This window comes from Ostrea edulis, chromosome 7 (genome assembly GCF_947568905.1).
Source record: "Ostrea edulis chromosome 7, xbOstEdul1.1, whole genome shotgun sequence".
Classification (NCBI taxonomy): domain Eukaryota; kingdom Metazoa; phylum Mollusca; class Bivalvia; order Ostreida; family Ostreidae; genus Ostrea; species Ostrea edulis.
This window is the reverse complement of record NC_079170.1, coordinates 86,753,622-86,768,629: the sequence shown is the minus strand read 5'-3', so window position 1 is coordinate 86,768,629 and position 15,008 is coordinate 86,753,622. Positions and strand designations below refer to the sequence as shown.

The following is a 15,008-nucleotide window of genomic DNA, read 5'->3' as shown; positions in this document are numbered from 1 at the left end:
TTGACTGAGTACTTCAAATTTTAATCTTTCTACATTTTCATGGTCAAGTGATAAAAAGTATTTGAGAGTGAAGGGGGGGGGGGGGTGTCATATGAAGTAAAAAGATTGACAATCATTTGGTTAACTAGATATTTTACACACTGCAGCCACTTGTCTTTATTTTCAATAATGAATTAAGCATATATCTTAAAAATGGAAAAATATACCCCCTCCCCAAGTAGTGGAGGAGTATGTGTCACTTCTGGTTTTCCGGTAGCTTGTATGATGACTGTATTCTAGATACATATTTTGTTGAAAGCTATTTTGATTTTCAAGTTGTCAATTAAAACTATTTCTAAAAGAAATCCAACTCACGTCGTTAAGTATTCCCACAGATTCTTTTATGTACACGGTGATATAATACACATATTCATTGTAGAACAAGATACATATAACCCTCCCCCTCCACCTCATTATGTATGTTTCATTGCAAGAGCGGATGTAGCATGGGTCCAGACTCCTACCCAAACCCACTCAATTTGAATAGTAATTGCTCCATGACATTTTCATTCTTTTTAAAACTATCAAATTAAGTTCTCCCCTTCCCTAAACTGTGTCTCATTGCAAGAGCAGCATGGGTCCAGATATAGACAACCACCCCTCAACAGTGTTTCATGAAAACATGCATGTAGTGTATCATATTTTTGTATATATTCTACATCTATTTAGTAGATACTGCATGTTTGTACCCTTGTTTAGACCCCCCCCCCCCGCAAATGCAGGGATTGACACCCGAGACTATATTCCTGGATCAGCGCATGATTTTCACCGCGAATCGTCAGTTACAAATTACGCACTGAGTTTGGTCTGTTATTAAGCTCAGAAATAATTATTATAAGAACTTGCTGTACTAATGGCTAGTACGTATGATGTGTTCGAGGTAATGCAGAGAATTCAACACCACTCCGATCTCTGTGAAATTAAATGCATACTTCTAAATGCATCAGATTGAATTTTCAAAAAAATATATATAGATGCATATCATACGAAAGCGAATTTTTTTTTTTTGAATATGTAATACATAAATCACACACTTGTTTGTTTAGCACATTCACATTGAAGGAATTATTTCGTTAGGCCTAGATCTAGGGTAGATGCATGTACATTCATGTGTGTAGTCTGATTAAAACCAGCTTCCTTCTACTAATGGTCCCTGACGACGATAGGGGAAAGGGGGGGGGGTGGTGGTGGTGGTGGTGGTGGTGGTAATCAGACTGTTTAAGATTGGAATTTAAACAATCTGATTATAATCAGATCTTTGATCCGCTCCGTTATTGTTTTGTCGTTACAAACGTACAATGTTTGAATACAAACTAGGGTTTAAAATGTCTCTGAAATTAGTTGTTAAATATAACTGTCTTGGTTACTGGGAGTACAAGACCAACAGTCCGGTACAATATATTTATTACCAGACTGTTAACAGGCACTGTCCCTTGGTGCCCCCTGTAATGAAGTCAACAATTAATTCCTTCTTTACTGAACACTTCGTACAATTGTTTTCATTTATATAATCAATCTATTCTAACCTCAACTGTATTAGCATAACACATTCAGAACAACTGGATCCTGCATATACATGTGTTTTATACTTGCGTAATGTACTTGTTAAACTATGATTATACTGATTTTATTACAATTTTATATGTATTCACACAACATTTATCCGCTGTCTCAGAAACTGATGTGTGAAGCAGTAGGGTTATTTTATTGTATATACCATGTTGTTAATTTAAATCTTGTCTGCAATCAGCTTTTCATAAATAATTATAGATATAACTCTGACAGTATTAGTACTTTTGAATGATTGTTATTTATTTCCATTGCTTGTTAACCTGTACATGTCCCCCTCCCTTTCCCCAGGAACCTTGATTGGCGAATAAACAATATATATATATAGAGAGTTAAAACATTAAAACTAAAGTAAATGTTTCTTGGTTAAAATACATTGGTTGTCCTGTGAACATGTATCATGTATACATTTACATAATAAATCGTAATTTTCCCGCCGTGTTACTTCCCTTTCCAGTATCTAATTTTGGATCAATAGTCTACATCAGTGCTGCGTTTGAATATTAATTAGATAGCGTGTTTACATGAATATCGAAGATAAAACTGGACGGCGGTAAGAGGAAAATAAATGTATTGTGATACCATGGGATTATTTGAAAGCTTTGATCAAGGCTTTATCTAGAAATCACTGTCCAAATCGTGAAATATTCTTGAACAATACACTGAATTCGAGAAAAAACAAATAAACAAAGTGCAGGGGTAGGTTTTCATCTTGCGGACCATTTTTAACTTATTTGCAAGCGGATGATGCAATTTGGACAGTGAATAATCGATTCTGTGAAACTTATATATTTCTATTATGCCATGTTTTTATTGGTTTATGTACAGCTGGCTGTGCGCCGTGTCGATTTATGATCATCTATTTGCGTCTTGTATAATCTGGTCAAATGACGTCATATGACCCTTGACATCTTAAGTAAACATGCGAAGTGAAAGTACAGGAGGCGTATATATGTTGTGGTACTTGAAAAGTGTCTTTAGTTTTGTAATATTAATAAATGCACTACACCCAAAACAATAGGATATAAAGCTTCATTTTTCTGAATAATTTTTACACATGACCTTAAGTCACACGCGTTCTATTGCCTCGATCTTGATCTAGCTTTTTTGGTGATTTCTCTTGATCACACAAAAGCAAAGACGAGCGTGTTCAAACCGCTGCACGTTACAAAATCGTGGCAGGGTAGTGACTGATGTTTGGTGGGACACCTGTTTCTGATAGAGTGTCTCTGGGACTTTGTGTCCATGTACTGACGGGTCTTCGTCCCGGGACGACGGCAGTTGTCATCGTGAACGGCGAACGCCTTTGCCGAACAGGTGCCAAACAATCGGAGAAGATCCATGCTAAGCTTCGGAACGAAGCTTCCCTGAGCGTAGGAAGTGTAGTGAACATTATGTAGGGATTTTCTACTGCTTCGCTAGAGAGTTACATGTAGCCTTTTAGTGACATGGTAGTATTTCTCTAAGCAACAGTGAGCGTGTTCAGATCACTGTACATTACAATATTATTATAGTACGACTGTTAGGTTTTAAACCATATGAACTTCTTTCATTTATCTGACAATTATTAAAAAATAAAAACAATTCATTTCATCTTTGCATACATACATTGTAGATGTAAAATCTTAACTCGAACATATACATTGATTTATGTTCAAACTTTACAAAAAGTCATCGCAACATGATCAATCGGATGTACATGTAAGTTTATTATGCAGGAGATTTGCGTTTTCTTTTATCATAAAATGTGAAGTTGTTATACAGGTTTATTCAATCAAACACAGATACAACACAGTGCGTGCTAAGCGTACCAACAGTTTGGAATTACATGTGCATCTTCACCAATGCAGATATGTAACTCTCTTGGAAAACATTTGGTCATACCAGAGAGCCACAGATCAACCCCTTATACAAACCTTCGATTTGCGGTGTAGGTCGCTGTATTCTGGCATCATAATATAAAAAAATTCCTTGTATAATTTCCTAGTATATTTTTGTCCAAACATTTATCAAATTCCCATGTGAACCGAATAGTCACAACTTCAAATGATTTCGTTTTTAAAGATAGTCATGTTACATAGCCGTCAATTCGAACCCCGTTGATTTTGATATCTATTTATTCTATCCAATATGAAGTAGGTATTCGGTCTTCATTTATGATAAACACGAATATTAGACGTGAATATTGAAAAGTAATCCTAGTACGGTATGAAAGACATCAGTCTGGCCCCTGTCCGAGATGATTTTTTTTTCAATACTGACATATAAAAACAGAAGTTAGCGGAGATGGATCTGGAATTATTTCATCTAAAATATTTAACTAACAAGAGGCCCACGGCATAGCATTAAAGACGATCTATGCTATCAATAGCATTTTAAAAGACATTCAAAAATGGTTTACACATGAACATTATATATACCAAGTTTGGCCCCGCCCTGGAGTCAGTACGTTTACCCCAGAGATCGTTTTCAATTTACAATTTCGGTAGAGGCCTAGATCTTTATTACAGATGTGAGGTTGTAGAGAAGATGATTTAACATTGATCAATTTTTGTTCCATCCTTAAGGCTTCAGGAGTGCAAGATTGATTGATTGAATATTGTTTAACGTCCCTCGAGAGCAAACGTCACCATTGCCGGTGAAGGGCTGCGAAATTTAGGCCTATGCTCGGCGTTTAAGGCCTTTGAGCAGGGACGGATATTTTTCGTGTCACACCTGCTGCGACATGGGGCATCGGTTTTTGCGGTCTCATCCAAAGGACCGCCATATCTAATCGCCTTCTACGACAAGCAAGGGGTACTGAGGACCTATTCTAACCCGGATCCCCATGGTAGCGGGGGTGCAGGAGGAATATATGGGGATATTAGGTTACATAGACTTTACTGTAACAGAAATAGCACAGACACTCGACGTTTTAATTAAATATCTATGATTAAAAAAATTGTCTTCCTCTAAACATAATATTCATAAGGTATATCACACCGCCATCTTGGTTTTCTGTTTTACCAGCTGCATCGCTTGAAAATTTCGGCGAAAAGTTCGATTTCATATGTTAATTAGACCCCTTCCGTTTTGAGGCAACAATGTCAAGGTCCTACCTCTCGCATTGTCATTGTGAACGGGAAATAAAGTCCATTTATCGGCTATAATCAACCGTCAAATATCGTCTACTTCTTCTAAAATGCCTGCGAGAAATAGTACGAGCATGGAAAGGAACCAGAACAACTCGATACTCTATGAATAACTAACATTTCTGTACATTAACGAAGAACTAAGCTACTGGGCTGTAGAGACCCTCGGGGACTAACAGTCCACCAACAGAGGCCTATATATATATATATATATATATATATATATATATATATATATATATTTTTTTTTTTTTTTTTGGATCAGCTCTTTGGACGAATAAGGCATGTCCTAATTCGCTCCACTTTTAACATTGATTGGCAAGACTAAAGACCAAAAACATGTAGTCTGCATTGTAAATACGTTTGTAGATTAGTGTAGTTGTAGTGTTAGATGTATTTATATGTAGTTTTTGTTATTATGCTCTGTTGAGATTGACCACATTATGTAATTGTTTTCGTTTGTCCTGAAGAAGGGACGGGTCGTCCCGAAAATTTGACAATCTCGTTCTTCGTGTTGTTGGTCATTTTAGTGCTTTGTATATATATATATATATATATATATATATATATATATATATATATATATATATATACCTCTAGTTGGCAGGAGTATTTGTGAAATAACAACACGGAATACATAATTCAAATACTTCATCACTTCATTTGCAAAGAAAATAAAAGCCACATTATAGAGTTATTTGATAAAAAGGGAGAAAACTCTGCGCCATACCCAGTATTGTAAATACTGTGATCTGTTAAATTATTGATAGAAATATTTCCTGCTGTGTTGGTGTTCAATACGTCTATCGTCCAACATTAGCATATCACTATTATCAATGTGTATTCAATCTTTTGTAGGTGACGAAGAAGTAAAGGGGAGCGGAAATTTGCACAATAATCGTAAGCAATCATAGCATCCTGGTTCATAACATCTGGACCATAACATCCGAGTTTATTTTATGATAAATACTTGGCCTATATGTATGAAAAAGTGACGGCAACGGACACCGACTTAGCATGCATATATTTGAAATATTTCATCATCCCCTGTATTACTTTATGTTAGATGCATTCAAATATTCAAGAACACAAACAAGAAAGGAATAAAAAATTATTTGATGCATAACAAAAATATAATGTACTAAGAAGAAAAGATCTTCTACCTATATGGTTCACTCTTTATTGGTAAAAGCAAATCAATGATGCACCAACATCACATGATCAAGTACAGCTTACACACACACACACACACACACACACACACACACACACACACACACACACATATATATATATATATATATATATAACTGTTTACAATATCTTTGTGTAATTGTATTAATTGTATGTAAAACTTATACGGTACCAATTTTGATGCACCAGATGCGCATTTCGACAAATAATGTCTCTTCAGTGATGCTCAACCGAAATGTTTGAAATCCGAAATAACTATGAAGCTTTAGAGCTAAATATAGGCAAAAACAGCGTGCCAAAATCTTATGTTACCAATTCCTGTTAATTGTTTCACGTATTAAAAATACATGTAAAATTACATATTTGGGAAAGTTGAAAACTTTCTATAAGCGATTAATTTTCTGACAAAAATGTTCATCATTTTTTTTTAAGTTTAGCATTAACTAGCTTGCATAGTATATGTGTGATTTCTGGCCTCGGAAATTAATTGACTGTAATTACATAATAAAACAAGAACATTTAACAACAATATGAAATATTTTCAGATTACAGTTTGAAAAATCCCATTCTTTTGGATTGGAATGAGGACGACAAGTGGTTCGTGCCCACCAAGGCTAGTGAAACAGTTGAAAATAAAATAAAAAAACAAAACTTCCTTACAGTTGTTGGGAATTCTGGATCCGGAAAGTCAGCCATTATACAACACATTGCCCTGAAATACAAGCGACAGGGGTGGGATGTTATTCCTGTTCACGACGTTACGAAAATAGAAGAAGCCTGCTCTACTGAACTTTCTAAGAAAATGTTTGTGTTTCACGATCCGATTGGGAAAGAGTCTCTCATTGATTTTGAATATGAAAAATGGAAAAGATATGAGAGGACATTGAAAACTTATCTGAAAGAAGTGAAAATTCTTTTGTCGTGTAGATTGTGTGTGTTTCACGATGAAAGATTGAAAGGAATAATGAAGGAAACCAATAACTCAATAAGAATAGATGATGGAGCGTGTAAGCTCTCCAGAGACGAAAAACGAAAAATACTGCATCAGTATACAGAAAATGTTAAGTTTGCAGAAGACGAGACAGAGGAAATAATAAAATCAGATGCTTACTTTCCATTGCTTTGCAAATTGTATTCCATTGAATCGAAATATGAGAAAAGAGGACTTAGTTTCTTCAAGAATCCATTTGAGGTAGTCAGAGAAGAAATTGAAATTTATCAGAACAGTGAAAGAGCTAACGAGAAATCGAAGTACTGCTCTCTGATTTTCCTTGTTGTTTTCAACAACAATGTAAAGGTAAATGATATGGAGGATTGTCCCAACTCGCATTTTCCAGATGAAAAATATGAAGACATTCTTAGAATGAGTGGTCTTCCCGACAACACACCAATCACAAGCGTGATTACAGGTTTTAAATCACTGGAAGGGTCCTTTGTCAGGTGTGTGGGTAATTCCTATACATTCATTCACGATTTTGTTCAGGAGATAACTACGGTTGTTATTGGAGCTAGATTCCCCAAACAAACAATCAAATATGCAGACAGCGGCTTCCTACGACGAAGAGTGAAAATAGAAGATGACAAACAAGAGCGTAACCCTTTCACTGTTTACTTGACTGACGGGTACATCGATGATCTTGTGCAAAGGTTTTTGTTAGATATACAGACGGAAGATTTGCTTGATGTGGTCCTCAATCCATGTTTACAAAATAAGAAAGTAATTGAGTCCTTCATAAAACACTTAGAAAAGGAAATTGATGTTTCGCTCGATCTAAAACGTAAACTTGTGAAAGTCGATGAATATGAATTTGGAAAGTTAAAGGAAAACAACTTGATCTCAAGACTTGGTTTCTTTTTAACTCAAGAGGAGGTAACTCCGCTAAGTGCTCTAATTATATTTTGCCATGATGAGATAGCTTTATCCTGCTTAAAGAATTACCAACTATCTGATAAATTTTCAACGTTTGCTTCCATATGCGCCAATGGAAATACGACATTATATGACGTTTATTTGCAAAAGTATGCTGTTGAATTCTCTAATGTGGTATGGGGAGGATTTTATGCCTTACACATAGCATCATTGTTTCATAACTTTGAATTGACTCAAACACTCATTGGTCATACCAAGAGCATAAATATGTTTGACGATCACCGTTTTACATCGTTGATGTGTGCGGTATTGAATGATGGAGAAGCCAATTCATTAACTACAACAGATTCCCTAGCCACAATTCAGTGCCTACTAACCAATGGCGCCGATATCAATTTATGTAACAATGATGGACTCAGTCCTCTATTTATAGCGTGTCATAATGGACATGACAGCACGGTAAAACTGTTACTGAACAATGGCGCCAATATTAATTTATGTATGAAGAATGGAGTCAGTCCTCTATATATAGCGTGTCAGAATGGACATGACAGAACGGTACAACTGTTACTGAACAATGGGGCCGATATTAATTTATGCATGAAGAATGAAGCCAGTCCTCTATATATAGCGTGTCAAAATGGACATGACAGCACGCTACAACTGTTACTGAACAATGGCGCCGATATTAATTTATGTATGAATAATGGAGCCAGTCCTCTATATATAGCGTGCCAAATTGGGCATGACAGCACGGTACAACTGCTACTGAACAATGGCGCCGATATTAATTTATATATGAAGAATGGAGCCAGTCCTCTATACATAGCGTGTGAAAATGGACATGATAGCACGGTACAACTGTTACTGAACAATTGCGCCGATATTAATTTATATATGAAGAATGGAGCCAGTCCTCTATATATAGCGTGTGAAAATGGACATGACAGCACGGTACAACTGTTACTGAACAAAGGCGCCGATAATAGTTTATGTACAGAGAAAGGAGTCAGTCCTCTATATATAGCGTGTCAAAATGGACATGACAGCACAGTTCAACTATTGCTGAACAAAGGCGCCGATAATAGTTTATGTACAGAGAAAGGAGTCAGTCCTCTATATATAGCGTGTCATAATGGAGATGACAGCACAGTACAACTGTTACTGAACAATTGCGCCGATATTAATTTATGTGACAATGATGCAACCAGTCCTCTATATATAGCGTGTCATAATGGACATGACAGCACGCTACAACTGTTACTGGACAATGGCGCCGATATTAATTTATGTATGAAGAATGGAGCCAGTCCTCTATATATAGCGTGTCAAAATGGACATGACAGCACGGTACAACTGTTACTGAACAATGGCGCCGATATTAATTTATGTATGAAAAATGGAGCCAGTCCTCTATATATAGCGTGTCAAAATGGACATGACAGCACAGTACAACTGTTACTGAACAATGGGGCCGATATTAATTTATGTGAGGAGAATGGAGCCAGTCCTCTATATATAGCGTGTCAAAACGGACATTACAGCACAGTACAACTGTTGCTGAACAAAGGCGCCGACAATTGTTTATGTACAGAGAAAGGAGTCAGTCCTTTATATATAGCGTGTCATAATGGACATTACATCACGGTACAACTGTTGCTGAACAATGGCGCCGATATTAATTTATGTGACAATGATGGAGCCAGTCCTCTATACATAGCGTGTCAAAATGGACATGACAGCACGGTACAACTGTTGCTAAACAATGGCGCCGTTATCAATTTATGTGACAATGATGGAGACAGTCATCTTCATGCAGCTCGTTAAAATGGACATGACAATATCGAACAACTGTTGCTGAACAATGGCGCCGATATTAATGTATGTGACATTGATGGAAATAATCCACGACAATACCTTTACTTTTCTATAAGAAGATGACTAAGTAGAAGAGTGAGGATGGAATCACGGAATAAAATTCATGAAACCCTGTCCCAATAGACATACCTTATCATGCTAGGATGTGTTATGTCACTAAACTGTTATTCTATTTCGGCCAAACGTACACCTTACAACATTGTTATTAAATTAATGTGGAAATCTATAACAAAATTTCATGTAAAGAATTTTATGTGTGAAATGATTGCACCATCAAGAAAGAGATACAATGTCGGAATTATTTCATATGAATTTTTTTTTCAGTTTTCCCAGGTTAATAAAATGAGCACGACAGTGTCACCGTATCATTCTACTCTAATAGAAAAAAATAGTTTCTAAGATTTAGAACAGCGTAAAAATAATTTCAAAAGTCTTTTCTACTATTTAAAAAGTTGTTTTACGATTTACAAACATTGCTTCGATGATTTACCACATACCTGGTTATTTTTGCGTATCACTAATTTTGCGAAAGTACCCCCAAAACATACTATATCGTATGAGCGTACTTCTTTTCATTTGTAGAAACTACTTTTCAGATCGTGTCTACGATTTGCTACATGGTAGAAACTATTCATGTAAAACTTATACGGTACCAATTTTGATGGACCAGGGGCGCGTTTTACAAAAGAACTTACGACTTACGACAAACTTTACATACTGGAATTTTCCGGTTTATTGTAAGGTCATTCACCCCAAATGCAAAATATATCTTTAAATTGTTGAAAATTAAGACTCGGAAAGGTTTCACTTTATTCACTTAAAGTAAAAACTGTGTAATACAATTTAAGACTTGCGACTTTACCGTAAGTTGTTTGGTAAAACGGACCCCAGATGCGCATTTCGACAAATAATGTCTCTTCAGTGATGCTCAACCGAAATGTTTGAAATCCGAAATAACTATGAAGTTTTAGAGCTAAATATAGCCAAAAACAGCGTGCCAAACAAGTGGAGCCAAATTCGTCCAAGGATAAGAGCTATGCATGAGGGAGATAATCCTTAATTTTGAAATGAATTTCTAAATTTTATAACAGCAATTAAATATACATCCGTATTTTCAAGCTAGTAACAAAGTACTTAGCTGCTGGGCTGTAGAGACCCTCGGGGACTAACAGTCCACCAGCAGAGGCCTCTACCCAGGGGTCATAATGTAAAACGTATACGGTACCAATTTTGATGCACCAGATGCGCATTTCGACAAATAATGTCTCGTCAGTGATGCTCAACCGAAATGTTTGAAATCCGAAATAACTATGAAGTTTTACGTTACGTTACGTTATATTATTTTTTGTAAACTGGAGTGATTTTGCCTGTAGCTATTCGATTTCAGTCGCCAAATAATAAATCAATTGTTGTTCTCTCTCTCTCTCTCTCTCTCTCTCTCTCTCTCTCTCTCTCTCTCTCTCTCTCTCTCTCATTCCGTGATGCTAAAGTTTCACGATCTGCCACAAGAGTATCACTTACGGAGCACCACACACGGAGATTCGCATGTCACATTATAGGAAAATCAGGAATATAACACAATAGGCTGATTTGTGCAAAACTTATATCAAACATTATTTTAGTATTGTACATGTTTAACATTTACTTTCATGCATCAACCATTTTCGAATCTTGGTTATTTCAAGAATATTTTCTCGTGCTGGGCGATTTTCTATGGAATTCTATCGCTGCCATACACGTATGCTACATCATACTACCGCCGTAATGATACGATGTAGTGCAAGATAGCAATAGGATCCCATAAGTTTCTTAATCTTAATATGCACTGTATAGACATGTACTGCACCTCACAGGTCGTGTCTTTTTAACATTGTCAGTATGCAAGAAATAATATACAGTATGTGTGCAGTATATGAATTTCATATCCATGCATTAAAAAAAGGTTTAATATTCAAATCCATGTATTGCTGATCAATTTTGCGAAAAGTTTCTGTGTATTATAAAATACTTGAATTCCACTAGATTTGATACTTTTTAGCTTTGTTTCTGCTGTTTATGATTATACATATATTATATACACGCACATGTGAATATTGTAAAAGTGGCATAAATGTTATGGTTATGTAATTTATAATTGAATAAATCAATTTATGATTTCTTCATCATTATTATATCTCCGAACACAAAGTATCGGAGACATAATGTTTTTGCTCGGTTTCTTATGTCTCTGATCACAAAGTGTCGGAGACATATTGTTTTTGCTCCGTTTCTTATTCTTCTTCTTATTATTTTTATTATTTTCTTCTTCTTATTCTTATTATTCCTCTTCTTCAGTGAGAAATGGCGGCCAAAAAACGTCAAAAAATCCAGGTTGTCGGATTTGAACCAAATTCTATTTCTAGGGTATTGTGGTGACGCCGGGTCCATTTCCACCGCCATATACTGAAATATTTGAAAGTGTTAAAATCTGTACAACATTTGGGTTCTGGGGTAAATGGAGGGTCCACAGTTCATTTCTAGCATCAGTATTTCCTTCCAATCTATTTTTAGATTTTTGAAAATGGCCGCCATTGAAGAAAATGGCGGCCAAAAAATCAAGTCCGTCGGATTTCAACCAAATTTAGTTTCTAGGGTTTATGGAGGATCCTGAGTGCATATTTGGCATCAAAAATCATTTCTGACATGGGGAGGTGTTCGGAGACATTTGTGTTGGCATCCCAACACAGTGATAGCTCGTTCTTCTTATTTTTATTTTCTTCTTCTTATTCTTATTATTCCTCTTCTTTAGTGAGAAATTTCTTCGACCGATTTTGTGAAAGTGCTTCGACAGATCCACTTCAAACTTTGTGAGGTGATAGGGGGTCACTAGGAGGGGTGCATTCTACTTTTCAAATTTTCAAAATGGACGCCGTTTCAAGATGGCGGCCAAAAAACGTCAAAAACTCAAGGTTGTCGGATTTCAACCAAATTCCATTTCTAGGGTAATTTAGTCACCCCAAGACCATTTCCACCATCTTTTTTTTTTTCAGCCGCCATTTTCAAAATGGCCGCCATATACCGAAATATTTCAAAGTATTAAAATATCTACAACATTTGGGTTCTGGGGTAATTGGAGGGTCCACAGTTCATTTCTAGCATCAGTGTTTCCTTCCAATCTATTTTCAAATGTTTCAAAATGGCCGCCATCGAAAAAAATGGCGGCCAAAAATCAAGTCCGTCGCATTTCAACCAAATTTAGTTTCTAGGGTTTTTTGAGGATCCTGAGTGCATATCTGGCATCAAAAATCATTTCTGACATGTGGAGGTGTTCGGAGACATTTGTGTTGGCATCCCAACACAGTTATAGCTCGTTATTCTTATTTTCTTCTTATTTTTCCTCTTCTTTAGTGAGAAATTTGTCCGCTCGATTATATGAAAGTGCTTCGACAGATCCACTTCAAACTTTGTGAACTGATAGGGGGTCACTAGGAGGGGTGCATTCAACTTTTCAACTTTTCAAAATGGCCGCCGTTTCAAGATGGCGGCCAAAAAACGTCAAAAACTCAAGGTTGTCGGATTTTAACTAAATTCTATTTCTAGGGTAAGTTAGTGACCCCAAGTCCACTTCCACCATCAACATTTTTTTTTGAGCCACCATTTTCAAAATGGCTGATATATACCGAAATCTTTGAAAGTGTTAAAATCTCTACAACATTTGAGTTCTGGGGTAAATGGAGGGTACACAGTTCATTTCTAGCATCAGTATTCCCTTCCAATCAATTTTCAAATGTTTCAAAATGGCCGCCATTGAAGAAAATGGCGGCCAAAAAACAAGTCCGACGGATTTCAACCAAATTTTGTTTCTAGGGTTTATGGAGGATCCTGAGTGTATATCTGGCATCAAAAAACATTTCTGACATGGGAAGGTGTTCGGAGACATTTGTGTTGGCATCCCAACACAGTTATAGCTCGTTCTTCTTATTATTCCTCTTCTTTCCTGAGAAATTTGTCCGCTCGATTGTATGAAATTGCTTCGACAGATCCACTTCAACCTTTGTGAGCTGATAGGGAGTCATGAGGAAGGGTGCAATCAACTTTCCAAATTTTCAAAATGGCCGCCGTTTCAAAATGGCGGTCCAAAACGTCAAAAAGTCAAGGTTGTCGGATTTCAACCAAATTCTATTTCTAGGGTAATTTAGTCACCCCGAGTCCATTTCCACCATCAATTTTTTTTAGCCGCCATTTTCAAAATGGCCGCCATATACCGAAAGATTTCAAAGTGTTAATTTTTTTTTACAACATTTGGGTTTTGGGGTCAATTGAGTGTCCACAGTTCATTTGTAGCATCAGTATTTCCTTCCAATAAATTTTCAAATGTTTCAAAATGGGCGCCATCGAAGAAAATGGCGGCCAAATATCAAGTCCGTCAAATCTCAACCTAATTTACTCTCTAGGGTTGATGGAGGATTCTGAGTCAATTTCTGGCATCAAAAACCATTTCTGACATGGGTAGGTGTTCGGAGACATTTGTGTTGGCATCCCAACACAGTTATAGCTCGTTTTTATTATTATTATTTTCTTATTATTATTCTTATTATTCCTCTTCTTTAGTGAGGAATTTGTCCGACTGTTTTTGTGAAAGTGCTTCGACAGATCCACTTCAAACTTTGTGAGCTGATCAAGGATCACTAGGAGGGGTGCATTCAACTTTTCAAATTTTCAAAATGGCCGCCGTTTCAAGATGGCGGCCAAAAAAAACGTCAAAAACTCAAGGTTGTCGGATTTCAACCAAATTCTATTTCTAGGGTAATTTAGTGACTCCTAGTCCATTTCCACCATCAATTTTTTTTTTGAGCCGCCTTTTTCAAAATGGCCGTCATATACCAAAATCTTTGAAAGTGTTAAAATCTCTACAACATTTGGGTTCTGGGGTAAATGGAGGGTCCACAGTTCATTTCTAGCATCAGTATTCCCTTCCAATCAATTTTCAAATGTTTCAAAAAGGCCGCCATTGAAGAAAATGGCGGCCAAAAAACAAGTCCGTCGCATTTCAACCAAAGTTAGTTTCTAGGGTTTTTTGAGGATCCTGAGTGCATATCTGGCATCAAAAATCATTTCTGACATGGGGAGGTGTTCGGAGACATTTGTGTTGTCATACCAACACAGTTATAACTCGTTATTCTTATTTTTAAGGTCTTCCGTCTCAACGTAAGACCTTATAGTGATTCTTTGTTTCTTTTCCTCTATTATTATTACTATTGTTCTTTTTCTTACCGATTTTGTGCACGCGATTTATCAAAAACGGCTTGATAGATTTTCATGAAAATCTTAGGAAAGATGTAAAATAG

At 36.3% G+C, this 15,008-nt stretch overlaps 2 protein-coding genes across 2 annotated transcripts in view; both read left to right on the top strand.

Moving 5' to 3' along the window:
* Positions 1–15,008, top strand: part of LOC125653396 (uncharacterized) — a 157,990-nt gene that overhangs the window by 22,659 nt on the left and 120,323 nt on the right. The gene's annotated exons all lie outside the window — the stretch shown is intronic.
* On the top strand, positions 5,584–11,828 carry LOC130047529 (ankyrin-1-like). The gene is made up of 2 exons (XM_056142816.1): positions 5,584–5,639; positions 6,479–11,828. Exon 2 carries the CDS (start codon positions 6,736–6,738, stop codon positions 9,628–9,630), a length of 2,895 nt encoding a protein of 964 aa, XP_055998791.1. The 5' UTR covers positions 5,584–5,639; positions 6,479–6,735; the 3' UTR covers positions 9,631–11,828.

What these genes read in the sequence shown, in the direction of transcription:
- LOC130047529 (XM_056142816.1), top strand. Translation starts at nt 6,736, where the DNA reads ATGTTTGTGTTTCACGATCCGATTGGGAAAGAGTCTCTCATTGATTTT.